This window comes from Pezoporus flaviventris, unplaced genomic scaffold, assembly GCF_033815535.1.
Source record: "Pezoporus flaviventris isolate CSIRO_AGI_PZ_B2104156 unplaced genomic scaffold, CSIRO_AGI_Pfla_v1 ptg000006l, whole genome shotgun sequence".
NCBI classification, from domain to species: domain Eukaryota; kingdom Metazoa; phylum Chordata; class Aves; order Psittaciformes; family Psittacidae; genus Pezoporus; species Pezoporus flaviventris.
In genome coordinates this window covers 533,808-546,559 of record NW_026892554.1, presented here as the reverse complement: position 1 = coordinate 546,559, position 12,752 = coordinate 533,808, and the positions used below count along the sequence as shown (strand labels likewise).

Here is a 12,752-nt window from a genome sequence, read left to right as displayed (position 1 = left end):
GGCCTGGCGCTGCCCGCAGCAAAGGTGGCTGCTCGCCTGCCCTGGATTTCCCTTTGTGCCTCCTGCCGCAGAGCCCAGCTCTTTGTGCTGCTGAGAACAAGCCCTGGGCCTGCGGAGGGAGGTGTCCTGCGGAAAGGGCTGTCACCAGGCAGGACGTGGGACCTGTCCCCTGGAGCTGGCGTGGGCAGAGGGGCCTGGCAGGAGGCTGTGTCCCCAGCACCCCACATGGCACCCGTCCCGCAGTGCTCCGGCGCAGCCCCCGCAGCCAGACAAAGGCAGCACAGAGCAGAGCCTGAAACCAGAGCCCTTTATTTATGTCCTGCAGCGCAGAGGGAGGAAGAGGCCGGGGCAGTGCGGCTGCTGAGCCAGAGGAGGGGCAGGGAAGGAAAGGGGAGCAGTGTGGTCAGTGCCAAGGGGTCGGGTGCCTTGTGCTCTGCTGCCAGGACAGCACATCCCCAGCGCCCCTTGGGTCACTGCTCAGAGCAGTGGTTATTGCTTGGAGAAACGACTCCGTGTGTGGGTTATTGCTCGAATGGCTCCATGTCCCTGGGCAGGGCTTGGTGAGGGGAGGCAGCTCCCTGCTTGCTGCTGAAGGCACGAATTGGTACTGGGGGCAGAGAGGGGACCCCAGCCAGGAGCACCCCACCAGAGCTGCCCTTGGTTTGCGTAAGGAGTTAAAAAGCTACCCTGGGAGGGCAGAGGGGCTGCCGGGAAGGCAGCAGCTTCCAGAGCCACCTCTGAAAGGGAGCAGAAGGGTGTCCTGCCTAAGGCACTGTGCGGTGCTGCTGGTGAGCCAGGTGGGTGCTGCTGCTGGAAGAGGAAACATCAGAGAGCACGAGGAGCTGCAGGAGCAGGAGGAGCAGTTCTGCTGGAGAGCCACAGGGTGCTCACAGGACGATCTTGAAGGAGCTGCAAGAGACACGACAGGTTCTGCACCTCCTCCCTGGGGCACACGCAAGCGGTTTGTGAGCACCCAGTGCTGTGAGGCACAGCATTACCCTGCATGGGATGCGGCTCTGCTGTTATGGGAGACCTCTACAGGGTGGCCTTGTCCTGCAGCCACTGAGAGCTCTGCCCCAACGCCAGCACAGTGATGGGGGCAGGGGAATGCCCAGAACGAGCTGTGCTGCTGCAGCCACTGTACCTGGCGAAGTCCGGGGAGCGGGAGACGACGTGCTGGAACTCGGAGATGTTGATGGTGCCATCCTTATCAATGTCAGACTCCTCCAGGATCTGAAAGGAGAGGGAAAGGCAAGCAGTGAGCTCTGTGCGGCTGGGACCATGCAGTGACTCATGCCCTGCCTCACAGTCCTCACGTTTTGGATGAGCTGCTCCATCTCTGCGTTGCTCAGCCGGGACTCCTCGCCCTGTCCCGTCAGACAGTTCACCAGCTTCTCCAGGTCCTTTCTGTCCAGAGTCCCATCGTCATCAAAGTCTTTAGGGAGAGGGAAGTTATGTTTTGTCACGGCCACAGCAACCCCAGAGAGCCGTGAGGAAAGGGCCGGGCAGCCCGAGGACACAGGAGGCTCCACACTGCACCTCTCTTGGTGCACAGCATCGCACCAAACTAGCAGCTCCAACAGGAGTTTTTAAAGCCCTCTGGGATTCATCCCTGCGCCCCCCAGCATGAAGTGTGTGGACCCCAGGACCCAGCATCCATCCCCAGCCTCACCAAAGATGCGGAAGGCGTAGTGGGATTTGATGTCTGAGGTCGCAGAGTCGCTGAAGGCGCTCAGCATATCGAGGAAGTCTTCAAAGGACATGCTGTCATCCCCGTCATCCGAGGTGGAGAACACATGGCAGATCCGGTGCTGGAAAGGGTTTGCCTGCAACACGGGAATGGCTCAGAGCAGGGCCGAGCTGGTTCCAGCGTGGCAGACACCGGTACCTGACCCAGTGTGCCTCCCCGGAGCAGCCCCGCGCCGCAGGGATCTGCAGGCTCCCCCATGGTGTGGCGGGATGAGGAAGCCGGGTGTTGGCACGGCAAGTGAACAGCTTCCCGGTGGCTGCTGGAGCAACACGTCCAGGGCAGCGCCCGGCACTGCGACGGGTAAACAGGGCCCTGCCCAAACCCGCCCAGCCCCAGGGCGCCGCAGCGCGTCCCGCTCGCTGCCTGCTCAGCACCGTACCCGCAGCTCCGGCAGCGTCAGGATGCGGCTCTTGGGAACGCGCGCGGAGCAGGCATTCTCCCTCTCCTCCTTTGGCAGCAGTTCACTGAACCTCTTGTAGGCACTTGAAGAGGCAAGAACAAGAGCGGCTCTGTGGCTGTAGGCAGCCCTCTGGGCACGGGCAGCGCGGGCAGCGGTTCCCAGCGCTGCACAGCGGCTGAGAGCCCGTTTCCCACAGCCCCTGCCAGCGGTGCAGAGCGGGATGTGCCGGAGCCGGCCAGGGTGATCCTGCAGCAGCCACGGCTCCAGCCCGGCTCCTGGCACCGCAGCGGCCGGCAGCGGGGCGAGGGGCCGGCCCTCGTGCCTGCCCACCCGGGACTTCAGGAGGGAAGAGCGAACTCCGGCCAGGCCCCGGCCAGCGCCCCCGCTCTGCGGGGTGGCACCAACCAGACCTTTGCCCCACGAAGCCGGGCTGGGGAGGGAAGGCTCAGCCGGGGCCCGGCTCCCGCGGGGCGTCGAGGGGCCGCTCGTCGGGAGGGCACCCCAGGGCCGAGACTAGCCCCCCGGTCCCGCTCCCCGCCCGCGGCAGTTACTCACAGCAGGATCTCCTGCTTGCTCAGGAACGTCAGCTCCTGCGGGGAGAGCGGGGGTCAGCGCTGGGCCGGGGGGGCTCGGCCCCGGGGCTCCGTCCGCCCGGGCAGAGCCGGTGCCCGTACCTGGTACTCGCCCAGCGCCTCCCGCGGCAGCAGGCTGGCTGAGCCCCCCATGGCGGCCCGGGCCGCTTCCGCCAGGCCGCCGCTCCCACGGCATCAAGCCCCGCCCCAATGCACCCCAAAGCCCCGCCCGCGCACCGGCAGCGATGGCGGCGGAGGGCGAGGAGTCGGGCTCCGGGGAACCGGAGCTCGAGGAGTTCGTGTACGGGGAGGAGGACTTCGTGCAGCAGGCAGCCGGGTGGGAGCCCGAGCCCGACTCCGCGCTGTCCCGCTTCGACCGGGCACTGCTGGACAGCTGGACCGACAGGATGGAGCGCGGCTTCTTCCGGTACCGGCTGGGGCCGCTGCCCACCCGTGTCCTGCCCGGCCCCATGCGCCTCGTGGCCCAGCTCAACGTCCAGCGGAGCACCGAGCGCCGCCCGCCGCAGCTGGTGCACAGCCTCCGGCAGCCCTTCGACCCCTGCGCCTTCAACTTCACGCGGCTGCGGCGCGCCGAGGTGCTGCTCCGGCTGCGCGGGGCCGGCGCGGCCGCCCCCGACCCGCTGCTGGTGGCCATCAACGCCAGCCCGCTGGAGCGCGGCCACGTCCTGCTGCTGCCGGACCCGGCGCGGCGGCTGCCGCAGGTGCTCACGGCGCCCGCGCTGCGCGGGGCTCTGGAGGCCGCGTTCCTCAGCGCGCACCCGGGGTTCCGCGTGGGCTTCAACGGCCTCGGCGGCCGCGCCTCCGTGAACCACCTGCACCTCCACGGCTTCTACCTGCCCCGGCCGCTGCTGGTGGAGGCGGCGCCGGCCCAGCCGCTCTGCCGCGGCCTCAGCATCCTGCGCGCCGTCCCCGCGCCCGCCTTCCTCTGGTACGCGGCGGGCCCCGCGGCGCTGCCGGCGCTGTGCCAGGACGTGTGCCGGGCCGCGGAGCACCTGCTGGGCGCGGGCCTGGCCTACAACGTCTTCGCGACGCGGGGCGAGGCGCCGGAGGGCGGCGGGGCCGGGCGCGGGCTGCGGGTGCTGCTGTGGGCGCGGCGGCCCAGCTTCGGGAGCGCGGCGGGCGCGGGCCTGGAGGTGGCGCTGTGCGAGCTGGCGGGGTTCCTGCCGCTGCCGGCCGCGCCGCTCTTCCAGCGCATCACCGAGCGGGAGGCGCTGGGCGCCATCCGCGAGCACCTGCTCCCGGAGCCCGAGCTGCTGCGCCTCGGCGGGGACCTGGCGCGGCTCCTGCAGCGCTGAACCGGCACCGGCGGAGGACTGCGCGCAACGGCCGCGGGGGCGCTCTCTATGGTCCCGGGGGGGGGGAGCCGCCCGGCGGGAGCGGCGCTATCGCCATGGCAACGGGGCGGCCGCCGGCAGAGGGCGCGATGGAGACCGGCGGCGGGGGGCACAGCGCGGCCGCCGGCAGCCCCGGCCCCGAGCAGCGGAGGAGGCGGAGGAAGCGCAGGCGAGTGCGGGCCCGCTCCTTGCGCCCGCTCCTTGCGCCCGCTCCTTGTCCTTGGGCCCGCTCCTTGCGCCCGCTCCTTGCGCCCCCTCCTTGCGCCCGCTCCTTGTCCTTGGGCCCGCTCCTTGGGCCCGGCTGTGTCCGCCGTTACCGCGGGGCGGTTCTGCCCCGGACCCCCGCCCTCCCGAGCGCACCCCCCGGGGCCGCCTTCCGAACCGCAATAAACGCTCTTCCCCTGAAGCTGTCCCGGTAATCCCGACCCTGCCGCACCCAGGGCGGCCCCGTGGTTGGGGCCCTCTTTGCCGCGCTGGCTCCGGGTCACGTTTCCCGTTATCCCGGGCTGTGTGTGTGTGATGTGTGAACGTCCCTCCCGCTGTGCCCGGGACGGGGCCGCGGGTCCTCACTGAGCTCTTTGTGGTCTCTCGATTGCAGTGCTCCATCCATCAACCTGACCACCTGCAGGTACGAGAGCGGTAAGTCCGAGGCGCCGCAGGATGTCCCGTGGGTGCCACCGACAGCGAGGGAGAAGGGCTGGTGCCGAGTCCCCTCCCCGTGCTCGCTTTGGTTTTTACATCCATCGGTTGCAAGTGGCCTGGACCCGTGTGAGGTGTGGGGTGTTGCGCCCCCTGGACCGAGGTGCCCTGCTTTGGCATTAAATCTGCTAGAATTGGTGACAAGGAGTTGTGGAATCACAGAATCCCAGGTTGAAGGGACCTCGAGGTCCCCTCCTTTCCAGGCTGGACCAGGCACAGCATGACCTAGACTGGATGTCCCGGCACCCTGTCCCGACAAACCTTAACAGTGTCCAGTGCTGGGCAGTCACCACTTCCCTCGGGAGATTATTCCAGTGACAAGGGTTTAGTTAGGAGCAGTTGCAATGCAAGACTAACACCTGTGCACCTGTTAAACATAAAGGCAGTGATGACAGAACATGCAGGATTGGTTCCTGGAGCTTTTCCCTGTGCTGTCTGCTTCCAGTGATGTTCCAAGGAGCTGGTCCCCTCCTGCCCTGCTCCTCTTCATTGCCACAAGCACTCTCTTAACATCCATCAAATGCCAGGAGCCTGTTATTAGCTAGTTTGCTAATGGCTGTTCTCGCTATGTGACCACATTGTTGAAGGTCACAGCATGAGGAACATGGGGTTTAGGCAGCGGGATGGGCGCTGCACGTTTCACCCAGGGCCGTGCTGGGGCAGTTTGGTGGTGGGAGGCAGATGGGACCCACGGCAGGAGGTGGTTGGCAAGAACCAGAACCATTTCACAACGGTTCCTGGCATGCAGTGACCTTCATCAACTCCCCAGCCCTGCGAGAGGCCCGGTTCAGAACTGGTGCTGACACAGACCTGCTGCAGGGCTTGTGTGTTCTGCTGCTGGGTTGCTTTTGATTTCAAAGAGCAGACTCGTACCTTCAGAAGGCTCGCGTCTGCCCGCGTGGTGTCAGGCCCAGGGTGGATTCAAGCCTGCTTCTAGTTCAGGAGGGACCCTGAGCATGTGGGCTTAGAAGGCTGATGGCTCCCAGCGCAGCCGCAGCCAGGGGCTGAGGTGGGTTTAGGCAGTAACACTTGTGTTCTGGCCACCTCCCGCTGGTCCCACTGGTGCCCTGCATCTCAGAGGGGAGCTGCAGCTGCAGAGCTTGGTTCCATGCTCCAGCCCTGGTTCCCGTGGGGATTTAACAGACCCTGGTACTTAGGTGCCCTGCTTGGCGCTTGTCACCTGCTTGCTTTGGCACAGTGCGGCGGGCAGCGCAGTGCTGCGGGCTGAGAGAGGTGGGAGAAAACGAGGAGTGGACGGTGTATTGGACGGACAACTCGGTCTCCTTGGAGCGTGTCATGGAAATGAAACGCTTTCAGGTAACTGCCCCCGTGGAACGGCAGGAATTGCCCAGGAACCAGGGTGAGATGGGGCTCTTAACAGAACAGTGCCCACAACAGTACCTGGGCCCCCTTCTCCACAGCAGTTCTGGAGGTTCACAAGCCTTTACTGCCCTTGTGCCTCTGGTATACGGTGCCATCAGCAGCGCTCTCAGTTAGTGGTGTGAACTGGAAAGCTGCCAGCCCCTTTAATGTAGCATGAAATAAATGGTTATGATGACAAATGGCTCCTTCCTGAAGCTGTGATGTTCGAGGGTGGGACAGCTTCAGGGCTGAGATGGAGGGAGCAGATAAATCACGCTGGTGAAGCTCAGATTAAGCAGCTGCCGTGTAACCTTCTCCCTCAGCAGCGGGTCAAGGCACCCGCAGGCCCAGCTCCTTGTGCTGCCGTTGCTTCCTCCACACAGCGGCTTTCCTCAGCCTCCAGGAGGGTCCCTGCTCTTCCTGTGCTGATCCTGGGTTTTGTCTGCGCCTCTTCCAGAAAATCAACCACTTCCCAGGCATGATCGAGATCTGCCGCAAGGACTTGCTGGCTCGGAACCTCAACCGCATGCTCAAGCTCTTCCCTAAGGAGTACAAGATATTCCCCCGCACTTGGTGCCTGCCAGCAGAGTGAGTGATGCACCATAGTGCGGCTGAGAGCAGGGGCATGGAACTGGGAGGTGGGAACCTCCCTCTTTACTGTGCAGCAGGGGCTGGGATGGCGCCTCACCGAGCTCTCACCTCTTGGTCCAGGCATTCATGATCTTCCCTGGCACTCAAGGGGATGTGGAGGCACGTTTCTCGTTTGGCACCTCTTTAATTCCTATTGGAATTAGCCCAGGAAGGGCACAGGACATGGCATGAGGCGCTTCCACCCCTCTGGCAGCGATGACCATCTTCACAGCCCCTGCAGCCCCACCACCCACTGCAGTAGTGGGGATAGGGGAGAGGGCTGATGCTGATACTGAATCACTGGGCTTTGGGGCAGAGGCTGGGCTTCTCTGGCCATGTAGAGGCAAGCAATGACAGAGCTGTAGCTGAAAGAGACCAGAGAGCACTCCAGTTCTGGTGGCTGTGAGGAGACGAGGCTCCCGTTCTTAGGTTTCATTCCGACCATTTCCTGCAGCCCTCGAGGCAGGGCTCCCATCACCTTTCTGCAGCTGAACTCTCCTCATGGGGAGAGTAATTTTGGTACTGGCCCTAAAGCACCTTTGCTGAAATATCAGCTTTGGAGAGCAGTGTTTGGCTGCGCTGTGCTAGTGGTGTGTGGTGCGCAGGAAGGCTCTTGCTGTGTCCTCTCAGTCTGCCCGTGTCTGGAGAAGACAAACCGAGTTCTCTCGTCTTTCCAGGCTGCGTTTCCTGGCCTCGGACTGCTCTCCGCACTGTCTGGGGGTTTGCCCTGTTTATCTCTCTCTTTCCCCCGTCGTGGTGCCCACCAGAGAGATGGTGCTTCTCCACCTACAGCAGAAGAGCCAATTCACCTATGGGCTCGACCCCTCAAAGCCCCGTGCTCCCGCTGGAGCTGCTTTGAAGATGAGCCACATAACAAGGGTGCGCCCAGCTCTGGTTAGGGCATTATGGCCCCCTCTGTGCCAGCGGAGCTAAAATCTTCCTGGCTCCTGCTTGCACAGAGGCCACCGCTTCCTCCGAGCCTCCCAGCAGAGGGGGAGATGCGCACAAGTAACCCGTGTCAGGTCACGTAGGGACCGACTCCTGCGGGCCAGGTATGGGTGCGCTATCCCTCTGCTGCCGGAGCTGGCTCTGTACCAGCCCACAGCACCGCAGTTTGAGCACCCAGCTGTCACCAGGGTTCAGAGGCTGGGGGCCGCGGGCTGTCACAGCCACCCCTTCCTTGCACAGCTACGGAGACTTCCGGGCCTACGGAGGCACGAGGAGAAAGCGAGCGTTCATCTGCAAGCCAGACAGCGGCTGCCAAGGGAAGGGGATCTTCGTCACCCGTAACCCCGAGGACATCCAGCACGGGGAGCACATGATCTGTCAGCAGTACATCTCCAAGGTAACGGCACCGTCTCGGAATGCAGCCTCCCAAGCTCTTCCCGCATCCCACATCCTCCCTGTGTCCCCTGCCCTCCCTTATCCCTGTTTCTGCCCGAGCAGAGGCACAGGGAAAGCTGGCGCTGGCCCTCCTCCTGCTGCCGAGGAGCAGCCAGCTTGGCAGCACTGCTTCACCCCACGCCTGCTCCTGCTCCTTTCCCCTCGCAGCCTTTCCTCATTGATGGCTTTAAATTTGACATGCGCCTCTACGTGCTGGTCACGTCCTGTGACCCGCTGCGGGTCTTTGTCTACAAGGAGGGGCTGGTCCGGTTTGCCACCGTGAAGTACATCGATCCCAGCAGCGGGAAACCGGTAAAAAAGGGAGGTTTCCAAGGAACTCACACAGCGTCTGTAAGTGTTGGTACCCACTGTGTCCTAGGGGCATTGTGGAACGGGGGGGGCGTTCCATGGGATCCAGCTTGCTTCTTCCCTGTTCTCCCCACCCTGTACCTCCTCCTCCTCCTCACAGGAGGTACTTCAGGTGACTGAAGCAGATCTGCTCCAGGCCCCATGTCTGGGCTGTTTCCTGGCATTATCACAGAATCAAGGAGTTGTTTTGCTTGGAAGGAACCTTGGAAGGTCTCAAGTCCAAACCTCCTGCTCAAAACTGGGTCAACAATCATCCACCTCTGGTTTCTTGGGGGTTCACCCCACCAGGGGTTGGAAACCCACAAGGACAAAAGGTCCCATGGAGTCTGGGCAACACTCCTACTGCCTCTTGCCTTTATGGGCATCCTCGAGCCTGCACCATTCCTCATCTGCCTGGGCTCTGGGTGCAAAACAGGGGCCTGGGGATTATCTGGAACAGCCTAGGAGAGAGCGGAGGGGAACTGGCACAGCAAGGGGCAGGCTGCGGCCATGCCCGTCTCCACGCAGGGGTGTGTAACCTATAAAATCCCACCAGGAGGTGGCCTGTGGTGTTGGATTGCTATGCGTGGTCACAGGCTGCCTGCCCGCTTGCCCCAGAGCTGCACATGCCCACGCTCCCTCGCCCTGGTATCTGCACATCCTGGCAGCCTTTTGCTCTGGGGCAACAAAGAACCTGCAGGGATGTGCTGCAGCTTCTGCCCCGAGAGTCCCTGGTCACCAGTGGGGCCGTGGCTGCGATGGTGCCTGTGGGGCTGAGGGGGCAGAGGGGGCAGAGCTCTCTTGGCTCTGACTCCTGTCAGGGAGGGCATCACCACACGGAGCGGAGCTGGTGAAGTGGGGCTTGGTGAGTGCCTCCGGGCTATTGCTACTGATGTGCTGTGGTTCTCTCACGGTTCCTCTCCCAGGATGATATCTGCATGCACTTGACCAATTATGCTATCAACAAGCGTAACGAGAACTTCGTCCAGCATGACACCATGGGGAGTAAGAGGTATTGTCCTCCTGCCAGATCCTGCAGGAAAGCTGCATCTGGGGCACTGCTTTACCTCCGTCTGCCTTGGGGCAAACGTGGTACCACAGGTCAGCTCTTACCATCTCCTGTCCTCCACAGGAAACTGTCCACCCTGAAAGCCTGGATGACGGAAAACAGCTACAACACAACAAAGCTCTGGGAAGACGTTGAAGATATTATTATAAAGACTCTTATTTCAGCTCACCCTGTTTTGAAGCACAATTACCAAAGCTGCTTCCCAAAGCACACCTCTGGCTCTGCCTGCTTTGAGATACTGGGGTTTGATATTTTGCTGGACAGAAAGTTGAAGCCGTGGCTGCTGGAGGTGAGCAGGAGCCTCTGCTGAGGGAGCTGGGCTGGGGCGAGGGGGGGATGAATGGGATTAGTCTGATTAAAAAGGGCCACCTCATTCACAAAACCAAACAGGCTACGAAGGCCAGTAGCCAAGAAACTGCTGTAAGCTAAGTGGAATCTAAGAGCCCATTCCCTGGATACCCTCTCTCACAGCAGGGAGTTTCCTGGACTTCGGGACTCCTTGACCTGTAGCAGCGTCCTGAATTTACACCCATGTAGCACCCCGAATGTAGTCCCATGGGGGGTGGGATCTGAACAGCCGGCAGTGCAGATGGCAGCTCTGTCACTGTCACACGGAAGAACACCCATGGGAAGCGTGTGGGGAGGCTGGTTGGAGCCAGGAGCTGCCAGGTGAGATGAGCTGCTTGCTTTGGCAGGTGAACCATTCCCCCAGCTTCAGCACGGACTCTCGCCTGGACCGAGAGGTGAAGGATGCTCTTCTCTGTGACACCATAAACTTGATAAATGTGAATGCCTGTAACAAAAGGAAGGTGTTGGAGGAAGACAAGCAGCGGGTAAAGGAACGGCTCCTCCAGTCTCATCAGACTTCCCGTGCATCCAGGTATTGCTCTTCCCCACGGTGCTGCAGGGCCCTGGTGAGAAAAGATGGGCCATGGCAGAGCAGGATGAAACTAAGGCTGGCTGCCTCCAAGTTAAAGCTCCCAAAGCCCATGGCACTGTATAGACTCTCAGATCTCCCAAGCCCTCTGCACCCAGCAAGGAAGAGCCAGGGCTTCTCTCTAGGTGCTAGATCAGAGACACCGAGTGCTCTGGGCACTGTACAGGGTCATCCCCAGTGCTTGGCCCATCTTTCAGTGCCAATGGGCAGTGCTGGTATCCCCTGTGATGCTCGCAGCACAGATCACATCACTGCCTGAGGGACCAAGAGCACAGGGGGGCATGGGGCCCTTCCCCAGGCAGGGCTCCTTCCCCAGGGCTGAGGGTTTCCCCCCTGTTCTCTGTCTGTGTGCCCTTTCACGAGGCTGTGGTACAGGAACCCACTGCCCGGGCTCCTCCTGCCATGCAGAGCTCTTGTCACTGGGTTGGTGGGTGAAGAGACTGAGGGGCAGGGGGGAAGCCTGGGCAGCAGGGGAGAGGGCAGGAAGCGCTCCACCAGCACTCCCTGGGCAGAGGATGGCAGGGAGCGGGCTCTGCTGGTCCCCTGCACCTGAAAAGGGCTCCCAAGCGGGCGAAGATGCTCGCGCGGGCCCGGGCCCGCAGGCAGCGAGTGCCCGGGCGGTGCCGTGTCCCTTGGCAGGCGTGAGGAGCTGCAGAGCAGGCAGGAGGCCTGGCTGTGCCAGGCGCAGCTGTACGAGGACGCGCACCTCGGCGGGTACCGGCGCATCTACCCGGCCCACGGCACCGAGCGCTACGAGCGCTTCTTCAAGCACAGCGGCTCCCTCTTCCGGGAAACAGCCTCATCCAAAGCACGGGAGGAGTGTGCCAGGTACGCCCTCACGGCTGGCACAGAGCCCGCCTGCTCCCCTTCCCATCCTAGGAGCAGCTCTGCTGCTTCACAGATGTGAGCCCGCTGGTGAGAGCTGGAGGCGAGGACCCTGCGTGGGCTGTGTCACCGCAGCAGAGACTTCCCTTGAGAGGCAAATGCAGTATTCCGTTGACTTCTGGGCTCTGGAGGCACCGTGTCGTGAGGGTCCTTCACCTTTCCGGGGGGCACAACCCAGTTCAAGGGCATTTCTTACAGAAGTGAGCATCTCCCGGCCCATTTCTTGGCACCTATGACAGCCTGTCCACTACAGAACTCCTGACTGCAGGAAAATGTCCCCGGATTGAAGGCTTCATAAGAACCTCGTGCTGTTGTGGCTCTTACTGAACCACTGAGATTACTGACTCTGACTCTTCTCTGGCAGGCAGCAACTGGAGGAAATTCGCCTGAAAAAGGAGAAGTTTGAAGCTGCCATCATGAAGAAGAAAGCGGAGAGGAAGGAAGAGCTGCACGGGGAGTCAGGAGGGGACAAACCCCGGACCAGCACTACCAGCACAGCTCCTTCAGCCCGCCTCACCTCCAGAAGCAGCAGGATATGGGATAGGAAGGTACTTTCCTCTTGTGGTGGTCTGTGGGGCTCCCAAAGGCAGTGATGTGGCGCTGGGAACAGTGTGGGTCCGTGGGTGTCTCCCATGGAGCAGAAGCACAAGGTCCTCTTCACGCAGCACCAAGAGGTGACAGCTTGTGCTGGGAGGCAGCTGCTGCAGTGGCTCCCACTGGGATTTTCATCCCACCTCGCCCCAAGTCTGTAGCTCTCCTTAGGGCTCAGAGCACCTCATGCCTTTGTCTCTGCTGCGCATCGCTTCATCTTTGCTGTAACTCAGTTCTTCCCTTCCCAAGGCACAGCACACGCAGGTCGACTCCACGCAACCCCAGGATATTGTGGCAAATGAGGAGAAGAAAAGAATAAATGCTCTGCTGCAGCGTGAGAACCTTATCCGAAGCCTGGGCATCATAGACCAGCTCTCCCGCCTGCAACCTGCACCCCAGCCACCAGCTGACATGCAGAGGTCCCTCCCTGCTGACTGCAAGAGCCAGGTAACTGAAGAGCACCCAGACCCCTCCTGCGTGGCCAGCGCAGGAGACAGCCATTCCCAGGAGGATGGCGAGCATGGATCGCAGGCATTGAGCATCCCTGGCTCAGTCAGATGAGATCCAACACAGTGTATGGGTACACAGGGTTTTGTGCAGTTACTGACTTTGTCCCTTTCCAAATGGGTATGCTAGGGGTGTTCCCCTCACTGCTGAGAGTTCCTGGGTGCTCCTTCCCAGAAAACTCTTATGTTCCAAAGAACAGACCACAACAATACTGCCTTTTGGACACTGCTGTGCCCAGCACACAGCTAAGCGTGAGGGATGTGG

At 62.0% G+C, this 12,752-nt stretch overlaps 3 protein-coding genes across 4 annotated transcripts in view; 2 read left to right on the top strand and 1 right to left on the bottom strand.

Moving 5' to 3' along the window:
* TTLL13 (tubulin tyrosine ligase like 13) overlaps positions 1–12,554 on the top strand; it is a 144,862-nt gene extending 132,308 nt beyond the window's left edge. Inside the window, exons 2-12 of one of the 2 annotated variants that reach the window (XM_061446481.1) lie at positions 4,990–6,093; positions 6,596–6,726; positions 7,957–8,113; positions 8,320–8,502; positions 9,426–9,511; positions 9,632–9,857; positions 10,264–10,448; positions 11,145–11,333; positions 11,755–11,938; positions 12,056–12,134; positions 12,237–12,421. In XM_061446481.1, coding sequence (XP_061302465.1) covers positions 6,073–6,093; positions 6,596–6,726; positions 7,957–8,113; positions 8,320–8,502; positions 9,426–9,511; positions 9,632–9,857; positions 10,264–10,448; positions 11,145–11,333; positions 11,755–11,938; positions 12,056–12,134; positions 12,237–12,283 — 1,488 coding nt within the window. In that variant the 5' untranslated portion in view covers positions 4,990–6,072 and the 3' untranslated portion in view covers positions 12,284–12,421. Of the gene's footprint in view, positions 1–4,989; positions 6,094–6,595; positions 6,727–7,956; positions 8,114–8,319; positions 8,503–9,425; positions 9,512–9,631; positions 9,858–10,263; positions 10,454–11,062; positions 11,334–11,754; positions 11,939–12,055; positions 12,135–12,230 lie in introns of both variants that reach the window. The other variant, XM_061446482.1, reaches the window with a different exon arrangement.
* CIB1 (calcium and integrin binding 1) lies at positions 788–2,945 on the bottom strand. Its single transcript, XM_061446488.1, has 7 exons — positions 2,825–2,945; positions 2,706–2,740; positions 2,130–2,232; positions 1,673–1,826; positions 1,317–1,435; positions 1,145–1,233; positions 788–909 (listed from the first exon to the last, which is right to left on the bottom strand). Exons 1-7 carry the CDS (start codon positions 2,873–2,875, stop codon positions 888–890), a joined length of 573 nt encoding a protein of 190 aa, XP_061302472.1. The 5' UTR covers positions 2,876–2,945; the 3' UTR covers positions 788–887.
* On the top strand, positions 2,968–4,038 carry GDPGP1 (GDP-D-glucose phosphorylase 1). The gene has a single exon (XM_061447471.1). The coding sequence runs from the start codon at positions 2,968–2,970 to the stop codon at positions 4,036–4,038; it is 1,071 nt and encodes a 356-aa protein (XP_061303455.1).
* Positions 12,555–12,752: the final 198 nt, after the last annotated feature.

What these genes read in the sequence shown, in the direction of transcription:
- CIB1 (XM_061446488.1), bottom strand. Translation starts at nt 2,875, where the DNA reads ATGGGGGGCTCAGCCAGCCTGCTGCCGCGGGAGGCGCTGGGCGAGTAC. An exon ending in AGGCGCTGGGCGAGTACCAG is followed by an intron (nt 2,741 to 2,824) that starts GTACGGGCACCG and finishes CTCTCCCCGCAG; the next exon opens with GAGCTGACGTTCCTGAGCAA. An exon ending in TGGAGCAGCTCATCCAAAAC is followed by an intron (nt 1,234 to 1,316) that starts GTGAGGACTGTG and finishes CTCTCCTTTCAG; the next exon opens with ATCCTGGAGGAGTCTGACAT.
- GDPGP1 (XM_061447471.1), top strand. Translation starts at nt 2,968, where the DNA reads ATGGCGGCGGAGGGCGAGGAGTCGGGCTCCGGGGAACCGGAGCTCGAG.